At 38.3% G+C, this 13,156-nt stretch overlaps 1 protein-coding gene across 1 annotated transcript in view; it reads left to right on the top strand.

Moving 5' to 3' along the window:
• The window catches only part of LOC139745576 (1-phosphatidylinositol 4,5-bisphosphate phosphodiesterase classes I and II-like), a 134,562-nt gene that overhangs the window by 37,563 nt on the left and 83,843 nt on the right, over positions 1-13,156 (top strand). Inside the window, exon 5 of the mRNA XM_071655972.1 lies at positions 8,726-8,805. Within this exon, the coding sequence (XP_071512073.1) occupies positions 8,726-8,805 (80 nt within the window). The remainder of the gene's footprint in view (positions 1-8,725; positions 8,806-13,156) is intronic.

Below are 13,156 nucleotides of genomic sequence, written 5' to 3'. Positions count from 1 at the left end.
ACTACTACTACTTGTACACAACTACTACTCCTGCTACTACTACTACTGCTGCTACTACTACTGCTGCATTGTAAGCATCTGACATGACCTCTGAAGAGCTCATCTTACTTTGTGATATGTCATGAGTGACCATTGAGGGTGCTCCAATCTGTTATTTGCCGAACCCTCGACCCAGCAGCGGTTCATCTACTGCGGATGTGGACTTATCAGTCATGAGGTACAGACCTTCGTGCTTGCCTGAAGTAACTCCTCTTTCAAAAATGGAATCCTTGTTACAGGATGAGGAGCAGTTTTCAAAGGTTAAAGGGATGGTGTAGTATTGGTAGAGGTGTGGATTCAGCTTTTAAATTTTTGCGAGTTATTTAAAACCACTCTGAAAAATTTAAGAGCATCCAATTCTAAAAGGGAATTCAGAATTTATTCAATGAAAATCTGTTTTGAAATGGCTGCGATATACAAAAAACAAAGTAATTCAAAGCAATTCTAATAAAAGGCGGGCCCCACCTTTTATTAAGATTGCTTCGTTTTGGACATCGTAGCCATTTCATACCAATTTTCATTAAAAAAGTGTTGAATTCCTCATATTAGAATTATATGCTCTTTCATATTTCATAAGAGGTTTCTCAATATCTAAAAAAAAGATAATCATCAAAAATCATTGAAAACCTGAAGCCCCATCTCAACTGAAACTGTACTATCCCTTTAAGTGTAGGGAAGCAACTGCAGTAGAAAGTTCTGATGTAATTAATTCCAGTTGAAGAATATTTTGAGGTAATGGCCTCAGATATATAAAAAAAAAAAACTGGGCTTACTTTGTTTATATTAGTAGGCCTGTTACACCAAACTCAATTCAAGCCTTGCACAGAAGGAAATCAACAAATGTCGGCTGAGAATGAGAAGGGCGTTAAGTTGCCTCCAACACCATGAGTTTAGTGACAACTTATCCCCCTTATCATTCTCACGTGACATAATGTAGCAGACAGGAAAACCCAGTGATTAGAACACACGCACACACACATACAACATTTGCAGAGTCATTTATATGTAACTATCATGTAACAGATGGTATTATAATGGTTTGTGGGTTAGCTATATGGATGTGCTGGGAATTGGAATGGTTGAAACTATTTCTATTTCTCATTGGAACATTTGATAAGATAGGATAGGATATATGATGTAGACTGTGATGACTGATATTCTAATATAAGAAAATGTCTGCATATGTGCAGTATATGTTGCAGTGCAATGTTTTCTAGTTGTGTGTATACCCATATATTTTTCAACTTCCTAAGCTCTGGGTATGTGCCTCCTTGAATACATATTGTATGGTCTTTCAGTTGCCATTGTTTGCCTAATAGAAGAAAGAGCTTCTAACTTCAAACATCCACATTGTTATTACGGATCAACATAACACCAAATATAATCAAGTATCATGTATACATTTATGCAACAATGATAGTGATCTTTGGTCATTTTATTAACATTTCATTTGCTTTTCTGAAGTGAATATTTGTGACACACAAAGAAATGCACTGGAAGGAAATCATTACTGTATGGCTAGTTTTGGAAGTCCCCAATATCAGAAATTCAATTATCAGCAACACACCCACATTATGGAATCATCTGAGCATATGTATGCAAATGAAATGTGCTGCCCGTAATGTATGCGGAAGTAGTGATGAACACACATTTGAACGGTGAGGTAACCATCACCGTTGGTGCGATGGTTGGCGAGGATGAGAAAGATATCGTCAGTAGATGCTATTACTCACGCGTCAGCCACCTCAATCCAGATTATAGGGGACCGATAGCCCGCCTTCTCAAATTGCCAACCACTCAAAGGGGAGCCCTCCGCTGAGTGATGCATTTATTCCGCTGCCACGGTAACCAACGGGGTGAATGCCCTCAGAAAGGGTAGCACAGGGGGCCTGCATCGGTCTGCAGGGCTCTCTTCAATACAGTCTGCTAACTGCCTTATTTCATCACTTCATCTTTGCTCACTGTCTAGCCTATCTCTCCCCTTCCTTTCTCATTTAATTTCCTTCCTTTTCCTCTGATATTTCCTTGTTTGTCCATCCTTTTAAAGGGATGGTTTAGATTTGGTTGAAATGGCAGGCTTCAGGTTTCCAACTTTTTTTGTGTGAGATAATGAGAAGCCTCTTATAAGATATGAAAGAGCATACAATTCTAAGATTAATTCAAAGTTTATTTGATGAAAATCGGCTTTGAAATGGCTGAGGTATCCAAAACAAAGCAATCCTAGTGAAAGGTGGGACCCACCTTTTATTAGGTTTCCTTTGCTTTCCTTTGCTTTTGGATATCTCAGCCATTTCAAAACCAATTTTCATCAAATAAACTTTGAATTCCTCTTAGAATTGCCTGCTCTTTAATATTTCCCAAGTGGTTTTGTAATCATCCCGCAAAATGCAAAGAGCTGAATTCCCATCTCAAGCACAACTATACCATCCCTTTAATCTCATTCCTTCTGAATATCAGTGTAGTTCTCTCCCTTTCTTTTCATCTATTGATTCTTCTTGATTATTTTCCTTTTATGGACATTTTCCAGTTTGCCTATTCTTTTGTCATTCCTTCCTTCCTGTTTCTGCCTGAGTTACCCTTTCAGCATCCCATGTTTGGAGGTTAAAGATTGTCCTTTATGACTTTATGCCTTTTACACTTGATATGACTTGTTGTTATGACACAAAAAACAAAGGAAAAAGTACAAGAAGCACTGAAATGACACAAACGCGTGATATTTATCATGGCAAAATGGAGGATGGAAACTGAAAGAGATGTAAAGACAAAGCGAGAGATCTGAGATAGAGATAGAGATAGAGATAGAGATAAAGAGAGAGATAGAGAGATAGAGAGATAGAGAGATAGAGAGAGAGAGAGATAGATAGATAGAGAGAGAGAGAGATAGATAGATAGAGAGATAGAGAAAAAGATAGAGATAGAGATAGAGATAGAGAGAGAGATAGAGACAGAGAAAAAGATAGAAAGTGAGAGAGTTCGGGAATATATGAGAGGGGGTAGAGAGAGTGAGTGGGAGAGAATTGATTTAGTGGATGAAAAATCCTTTTCAATTTTAAGTAGGTAGATGCAAAAAAGGACAAGTACAGAGAATGAAGAGATAGAAAGAATGTGTGTGTGTGTGTGTGTGTGTGTGCCCTTGTAATATTGAAAAGACACCGAGGCCTTTTCTCTTGAAGGTTTCCTTCTCTTGTCCTTTCACTTTCTTTGGTCTGGTCTGGGCGACCCATTATCAGTGTTCTTGGTTGCCGTGGTAATAGCGAGTGTCATGGCGGGGAAGTGATGGTGGTCTAATTTCTGGCATTGTAATATCTTGTCAATGGTGCGGAGAAAGTGAAAATGAAATTAGAACTGTTGGCGTTCCAGAAGGATGTGTGTACACCTGCAAAGTCTCAATATCTTATTACCCTGGACATACATGTGCCGCAGTGATAGACTAAGGACTGTGCCATGTGTTAAGTAGCCTGATGTCAGTTGTTTGTTTCTTGTGTCCTCAAAAGTATCATGTATTGCTTTTATTTTTGGATATGAAAGCAGTGTGTCAATCATGCATATGTTTTGCTTTTATTTTTGGATGTGAAAGTAATGTGTCAAACCATGTATAATGTTCTTGTTTTCCTATCTTTAGACGCTCTGCTTAAATTTTCCTATGTACATGTATCTTTTTATGCTGGCTGAAACAAGTAGGGTACCAAGAGCATCATTTCATTGAAAAGTTTTTTTTTTCCAGAAGTTGATCTGACAAATGCATGTGGATATCAATATCCATATACAGATTGTCAACTTGGAATCAAGTGAACTCTTTCCAAGTGAGAATTAAATGTTTAAATATATGTCGGCATAAGTTGTTGTGTTGATTGTAATCAAGATGATTGCTGAGTCACTGTCAATTTGCTCAGATCTGTATAAAAGACTCTTGGGAGAGGGGAAATTTGTTTATAGCAGATATGTTTTTACAATCATGCCCATTGTAAAGCATCTAAAAACAGACATAAATAAACTCTTGGCAGCATCTTGCTATGACTGTTGTATTTTACACAACATCTTTCATCTTAAGTTATTTCTTCTGCATCTGGGCAATTCCACGGTACGTAGGACACAGATGCCGAAAATTCAAAATGATATTTGTTTCAAACACCATACATTTTCAGACAATACTTGAGTTGAAGTTTTAAGAATCATTATGTTTTTCAATAAAAGCGGCCATTTTGATTTTCAAAATGGCTGCCAAAATATGCCTATAACTCAATGGTGAGAAAGAGTGTATTGTCACATAATTTACCCTCTGTATATCCACTTTACTAGTACTCTAAACAACAATCTTGTATATGTATGCAGTTACCAGACATGTCTTTTACCACATGATAGAAAGAAAAAGCTGGTTGCTTTAAAGAATTTTATAAAAACTTTTAATTAGTTTGACAATGATGGATGTAACGTCAGTTACCAAAAACAAGGAATTTTTAACTTTATTCATCAAAGAAAGTGAGCTGTATGATGTAACTTAGGATTTCTAATGTATGCCCATATGCCTTCCTTTCAATACCAGAAAATAAGGATACTTGACATACTGGAAAGTCAAATGAACACATAAAAATGTGTAACGTCAGTTACCGAAACGTCATATACCAGTATGTAACGTCAGTTACCATGACAGTAATCATAACTTAGGCAAATTTTTTAGACTTTAGGCCATTCAATACACCTGGGAAGTAAAAGGTTATCAACAAAGAGCAGCAATCCTTTTGATGGGGAATGATGTCATCACCATGGTACACTGTATGTCCATGGATACATTTTTTGTGGTTCATTTTATCTTATTTATTTATGTATATATTTTTTTTTTTGGTGGAGGGGGCTTGTGCTTTTGATTTTCGGTTCAGCACAAGTTTAAGGTTAAATCATCTGGAAGTTTAGGTTTACCAAATGCAATATATAATGCACTCAAATTACTATACAGTACATTCACAGTCCTACGGGATGATAAAGCTACCAAATTTGTAGGCCTAATCAATGATGTGGTTGCATGGTAACCACCTTTTAATATTAAAAAGCTTGTGTACAGCTGTATACCAACAGTTTCATTATCTTTAGTAATGACTACTTTTGCTAGCATTTTTCTTTTTTTCTGGAAGCTTAGTGAAGTTTTTACCTCAAGGCAAATGCAGGAAGAGATATATTTCTTCGCTTGCACTTAAATGTTTGGTTTAGTTCATATGGCACTTCTTGAAATGGTACATACACGTAAGCAGGCCTGACATATAAAGGCATGTACTGTCATTACTGTTTGAAACTAACACTGATGTTGCTCAACGTTTAACAATAATGTTGCTCAAAGTGAGAGGTGATTTTAGGGTAAAATAAAAAACTGTTCATATTTGTTGATTACTTTATTTCATTCATGCAGGGACATTTTTGATACATGATAATTATGAACAGGAAGATTCGTTTATATTGATCTTAGAATTCTTTCATTGCAAAGTCCTATTTCTTGGTATCTGGGATGTATTTGCAAGCCTTGATATACCAGTGAAAAGGAAAAGAAAAACAATTACATTCCTTCAAGCAAGGAATAAACAAATGCCCCTTTGACCAAAAAAGAATGCTTCTTCTTCACAGAAAAAAAATATTAAAAATGTAACACTATTCATTTAAATCATTATTGATAATGGAGATCATTTTGTTATTTGTGGCCCTAACAATGCCTTGAGGGAGAAGGAGTAAAATAAAGAAAAGAAGAAAGAATATATCACAGTGGATTTCACATGAATATTTTTATTTGTATGTGTTTTTTCCCCATGACCTGAAAGATATGTTGTTGTTTTTTCACACACAAATATATCTGTGTTTTGTGTAGTACTGCAGGGCATTATGGGTGGGGTACTCTAGATAGAAACTTTCCTGTTCATTAAAAAAAAACATTAAAAAAAACCCCTTAGTTATGTCAATATTAATACTTGGAACTGCTGAATCTAAATGGCTCTGTGTAATCATAACTGTTGAATAAGCATTCAATCTTAAGACAAATGTCAAGAAATATCCTCTGGTGCATTTACATGATTTTTGCTCAACTGTGCTATGGCATGGGGGGGGGGGGGGGAGCTTGCCCTCTAAGGGCCCCACCCCATTTGTGTCTTCAGATTTTGTTTTAATTTGTTGCTAAGTAAATGCCTGGGATTGTTACTGGTATACTGCAGCAGTATAATAAGCTGTTAAATAAGTTAGTTCTTTGTAAACCCCATAGCAAAAGTATGTGTAACGTCAGTTACTGACATGTTTCCCTTTAAGTTTTCATTAAACACAAAGAAAATGGACTAATGTTTCATTTCATTTGGGTATTTGTAATTGATGAACCAACGTATGATTCCATATCAAACAAATCACTCTGAAAGGTCAGAATTATAAAATATCACAAAATTATTCCTAATCATGATTTTCCATGTGTAAACCCTATGGCAAATGTAAGCGTAACGTCAGTTACGTAACGTCAGTTACCGTCATGCCTTCACTGAAATTGGCATGGTGCTAAAAGGAAATATCTGAAGTGCACATTATTTTGCACACCTGTTCCCAAGAACCTAGGTATATTGCCATATAAAGCACATCAAGTTTAGAAGTCAGGGACATGAGATATTTCCATTTAAATCTACACCATAATTTCCCATGTCCTTTTTCCGTAACGTCAGTTACCGACACATTTTCACTTGCTATGTGATAAGAAATGCAGTTTGAGAGAAAAAATTTCCACCCATTTCTTCATTCTCATGAACTCATTCATCAATGCTAATTACAAGCCCCAGGTGCTTTCATTCACAAAACTACAACATAAACAATTTCATGAAAATCCTTACGTGTAACGTCAGTTACCGTGGAATTGCCCAGCTGTGTCTATCTCAGTGACTACTCTTTCCTGCTTTGAATGCTATATATACACACACACATGGACACATGTAGACATCTTTTTCATCATCCTCCTTTAACAATGGAAGACAAGCTATGGCAGCTGAACATGGGCTATCCAGCCATTTTCTCAGATGAAATGAAATGAAGCTCACTGGACACATGTGAACACACCTGTCCCATTGTCATCCTTTGATATTAAAGCTCGATTGCTATCTCATCCTCACCCAACCCCTTCCTGCCTATGACCCCTCATTGAACACAGATCAAAACACACACAACACACACCCACAGAACAAATACATTTGGTATACCTTTACACACACTTGTGCATGTACCTCCCAAACACTGCCCTCCTTTGGATACATGCTTACGCCCCTCTCTCTGCCTCCACCCTCCACCTTCCACCTGTTCAACCTGTTCCCGTTCACTCCCACATAACCCGTCATCTCGAACTTACCTTAAGACTCACACACGCAAACCTGCACACCCTTTTCTGTCACCGTCCGCGTCCTCCCCAATCCTTCCCTCCCATCTTCATAAAGTTCCTGGGGCTCCTCTGCAGCTCCTCTCTCACGCACACACACACACACACACACACACACACACACACACACACACACACACACACACACACACACACACACACACACACACACACACACCACAAAGACCACAGTCTTGCTGTGATGTAAATGGATTTGCTCCACCACGACATCAGGATGCATACACACACACAATACTGCACCTGTAGCGCTGTAAGAAGGACGCTACAGATGGATCATTATCACTTTACGCGATGGCCGTCGGTGTCGGTTTGAAAGGACCTTCAGTCTAATCAAATTTGTGTTTGCCGTCACCTCATGGTTAACTTGGGGTACTGTGTCAAAGCCCCTTTATATCTTGTTACCGGTGCAAGGAAGTCTTGAGGAGATGTAGAATCACTGCAACTAAAAATCAAATCACAGCAAGCAAACATGCGTACGTCCTAATCATACACATCCAGCTTAACTATCAACTAGAGAAATAAATACAAAGCAAGCATTGATTGTATAACGTGACAGAGAATTAAAAAAAAACACAATAGTTCCTTGTTTGAAAACACATCGTGTGTCCATGCTTGCAGACGCGAAATGTTACCAATAAATCTCTTTGTGAATACATGCCTCTGTTGCGCCACCCTGTACGCTTTACAGGGACATCGAGAATTCTTCCTTGCTCCACTTGTGTGTGCATTTATTTGCATTCTGTCAGCGAAGCAAATTGCTGATAAAGCGTCCTCTGGACCACTCCTCCCTCCAGGTACGAGATGAACTACCGGTGCCTGGAAACTGTGTGTAGAAATGTGTCCAATTCCTGAAACCCTAGAGGGCCAAAAAAAGAAAGAAAAAAAATCATGACTTTTGCATACATTGCAAGCATCTCTGCATGGATTTTTTTTTGAAATTTAAAAAGAAAAGAGAGAGATATAAGTGGGAAGAATGTCAAGCAAAGTGATAAAATGTCATCTGGAGTTTGGCAACTATATCTTAGGGGTATCACTGATAATGTTTTATTCAGATGATGTAGTGCCGGAGACACAGTCTGCTCCGGGTCTGCTGAGAAATCGTACCGTGTTTCTCCCAGATGGTGTGTTTTGGGAGTTTACTGTCAGCATTTGGTGTGTCTTTGATGTATGCCCATGGTCAAGAGATGACCTTTGAGTGACGTGTATGAAATCTACAAAGAAGTTTCTGCCATGAAAAATTCATGTCTTTGTTTTATTTTTTGATTCTCTCTCTGCCATCTGCAGGAATGGTGTGAAAACCTGTTGAAGCTGGCATACCATCGGTCTTCCCAAAACCCATCTCTCGCCAAGCTTCTCGAGAAAATGTAAGTCGACTGAGCTGCCCTCGACACAAGTTTACCCTTCAGTAAAGTGGTTGCATTAAAACAAAGAAGCATTTAATGCGCCCCTCCAAAAGGGCAAATCTACCCCCCAAACATATCTGTAGATACACCAGATGCAAGAATATACATCCATATAATAGTGAAGTTTGACAAAAATTGGAAGGTCCATTTATAAGTTAAAGTTTTGGTTAATCCATGTCACTGGATCACTGGATGGGAAGGCTACAACAATTTGTGATGTCACAATAGGACAACAAACTAATGGAAACATAAAGAGAATTCCACACAACTTTTGTCTCTATAGCATAATGAAAGAACACTTGACTGACCATTTTAAGAATGCATTATCATTATCATTTTTGAATTTTTCTTTTTCTTCTTCTTCTTCTTCTTCTTACTATTATCATTATCATTCAAATGTAGAACACCCAGACAGTATACAGGGAAGAAAGGCAAAATACAATCATTGCAAATCTCTCAGAAATGCATTGATTTTTTTTTGTTTTGTTTTTGTTTTAATTCTCAGTTAAGTTATATTTTCTGAAGCAGGGCAACAAAACTTTCTTCAAGGGCCACCTCATTACTGTGATGATAGGCGCTATTGCATGGAACACATACTGTTATCCTCAGCACATTAGATGAAGCTATTTGCACCGTGATAACAATCAATGTAATTAGCTAATTACTGACAAGCTCATGGTAATCAGATACTTCCTTACAATGGTCCCCACAGCGCTATCCCAGTCATTCCAAGCGATCACGATCTATTGGCTGTAAGTTCAATTATGTGGATGATTTACCTCAATATCGGCATTCATCAGAAAAAGGTTAACGGTAATTGCTGCCACGTCAGCCTTATACATGAAGAGCTAATGGAATACACTGCTGAATGGCAATCTAGAATGGCTGTATGCTCAGCGGAAAACATGTTACTACCTGGTGATGTGGCCTCACATGTTTTTATCTTATGTCAGAGACTGAAGTTATATATTTGAGGTCACAGATATTTTAGGCCTTCCCATCATGGTTAGATTGGTGCAAAGCCAGCATGTGGTTCCAACATGACCTAGGTGTGAAAATGCAGCTCAAAACCAATGACTGTTGAAGCGGGGGGCTGGGGGGGGGGGGGGGGGGGGGGAAGAAATCAACAAAATTCTTTTGATAATCTCTAAATGTTGGAATCCTCTCCTAGTTTTGGGTAGGAGGTCTCAGATATCACTTAAATTTTGCTAATAAAATATGTTCTGTATGCATTATTATGACTATATTACATAGCTACTGTGTTCTTAATTCAGTCAGGGTCACGCCCTTTTCAATATTTGCAAATTAGGGTTTCTGCTATTAAAGATACAGTGTTGGTCAGCTAAAGTGTATATCTGACAATTTTTCTCCACTGTGAGTGTTGAACATTGAACAAGAAAAGAATCGAATATCTCACATGATATTACTACTTTTGCTTTCAGTTACTACTCTCTCTTGAAATACTGTAAAAGTGGAAATTTTCGCAGTTTTGAAATTTTCGCGCATTTCACGCAACCAGAAACTAGCGCAAAAATAAAAGCACGCGAATAATTTTGCTTGCTATATGTTCCTGTGCGTAATGTCTTGATTCCGCGGAATTAAAAACACGCGAAACACTTCTTAACCGGCCAAGTGCGAAAAATTACTTGCGCGAAAATATCCACTTTTACAGTATCTCTTGAAATATCAAGCACTTTTTGCTGTACTGTTCTCCATTTCTTTATTGGGGGGGGGGGGGGGGATCAGGATTTCGTTTGAGGGTGAGATTGAATTTGGTGTGCACTCTTTAATTTAATTTGTTTGTCAGTGAGGGTGGTAGACCACTGTAGAATACAAGACCATATGATGAGCTTGTGAACAGTAGGAAAACCTTTAGAGCATGAAATTTGAATAAGCACACAACTTTGTCTGCTGTTTGAGAGATGTTCGCCTCTGCCGTGTCCCTAAAAGCCATGATTGAGAGTTTCATCATATGAACGAGTGGGGTAAAAAGAAGGAAGAGCTATATTTACTGCTGCCAGTACATCTTTATACATTCATCACAAAATATGTGTCTGTTATACGGAATGAATTGAAGAAATGTCAAAGAAAGAATTTTTCTCGTGGCACGTCATAAAAGTTGCTTTGCTCTGTGTAAAGAGTCAACACACTCATCATGCCAGATTACCCCAGTAGCAGCCATTAACCTTTGCACAGAACCAAAGGGTTTTGATTGCACTTTAAACTATCTGCTAAGGCAATTTAGTTTGTTTCCTCCAGGGATGACCACAGGATATTCACGCAACAAGAGAATGAGCAGAAGGGTTAAAAGACTTTAAGTATTAGAGAAATGTGAATTTATCCTGAAAAGCTGACCAAGGCAGCTTATTGAGCTTAAGTAATTACACCCACCCACACACACACACACACACACACACATACATGCACACACAAACACACACACACAAATGCACACATGCACATAAGCTTATGTATAGATGTCTGTTTAATATACACACGCTCAGATATGATAAAACATGTTTCATTTGTGAGCTCTGAATTGTACAGCGCTTGATAAAGAGCCTGATAAAGCTGCCTGATAAACTGGGTTGTTCAAATGCATATTTTGTTCGGCAGTGCCGGGGTAATGGCTAGTCGAACGATAAAGGCCAGATATGCAGATACGAGGGATAGGCGATCGAGGGCTCCTCTCCGACGTGTTTCGCGAGGAGGACGGCACGCAGTCGGCACGGGCGAGATCTTATCGGATGTTAGTGCTGCGAGATAACCCGATTGTCTGGTGGTTGCTCAATTATTGGAGGCATCCCTCCATGAGAGGATCCTATGATTAAAACCTCCAGATGGAAAGAGAGTTGAGGGAATAAAGTGCTAACAATGCTACATCAATTTCACATGCAGAGAGAAAAAAAAAATCATCTAAAAAAATATTAGAAATAAAATAAGCTAAACAGAAGCAACAGCTGACCTATAAAATATCCTTAAATTGCATATGTATATAGGAACATTTGAGTTTTTCTAAATCATATCCTATGGGCCATTTGACAGCAGCTTGTTTAGAGCTGCATACAGGGGCGGATCCAGAAATTCCGTAAAGAGGGGGCGCGTTTACAAAATTAAAGGGGGGGCGCACGCACCCCTCCCCCATTTTTTTCTTTTTATTTCTTTTGTTTCAACAAAAAATAAAGGGGGGGGGGGGGCGTGCGCCGGTTGCGGTCCTTCCTGGATCCGCCCCTGTGCATATACTTTTGACTCTTGGGTACAAGAAACCAAATTTCATAAACTACTGTATACGCTGAATATTTCGCGAGGTTTATATTTTCCGAATTTCGCGAGTCGGATGCTATTTGGGACATTAAAGACACGTGAAAAGATTGACTCTGATCCCGATGTGAATGTTACGTACACATATACATTTTCTCCATTCAGTACAGGACTCCACGGTCGCGAATTTAAGCACTTGCGACAGCGTTGGGAATTTCCCATTAGCTAAAATTTAGGCTCGCGAAATATATGACGTATACAGTATTTTACTTCTTCCATGCAAGAGGATGTGTTTGAGTGCAAAGTCCATGACTCTGTGTTGGACTGAAATCTGCAAGGATGTGTGCCTTTTGAAAAAAAAAGTGCCTCAAGTAGTATTACAACCAGTAATGTCGCTATGGTATCTATCTTATTATACATACATGTTCATATGAAAGTTATATAGTGACTGATTAATGAATTTAGTAGCAAGTTGCAGCTAACCTTTCACATGCCAATTGTCATCCAATGGTGAAACATTCTGAGTGGGGGATTGGCAAAGTATGGCTTAAAGGCTGAAGGAATCAATTTGTTTGTGTATTGTGAAAATTTGTCATAGTGTGAACAGCTCCCTGGCTACACATGGCATGGGTTGTTCTTATGCTGGTGTAATCTCATTATGGTATCAAGCACTGGTCTCTCATCATAATTCATTGTCAAAGTTCAAAGTCTGCTGGGCTTGTACCGAACTATTTTTGAGACTTCAAGAATATAAAATGATTTTATAACTGTTTGAGGAGATTATACTGTATATTTGCATATATGCAAGGAAGGTTGTGAGGGTAAGTAGTGTCACAGACTTATATGGCCACTTTTCCAGAATCAAAATTGAATAACAACTCACTTTGTCCCCCCCCCCCCCCTCCCCCATGAGATAATGGATGGCTTCCTCTTCATTCTCCTGAGGGCTGTGATTCAGAATGAATTCTAATCAGAGCTTCAAATTGGTAATATCATGATAATTTCATATAAATTTGGCCTCTTATTACAAAGTCATCAAGCTATAAGCCGT

This window comes from Diadema antillarum, unplaced genomic scaffold (assembly GCF_040938485.1).
Source record: "Diadema antillarum isolate AM-2024a unplaced genomic scaffold, OU_Dant_1.0 scf00000036, whole genome shotgun sequence".
NCBI classification, from domain to species: Eukaryota; Metazoa; Echinodermata; class Echinoidea; order Diadematoida; family Diadematidae; genus Diadema; species Diadema antillarum.
Note: the sequence above shows the minus strand (reverse complement) of the source record. Positions and strands in the feature narration are given on the sequence as shown.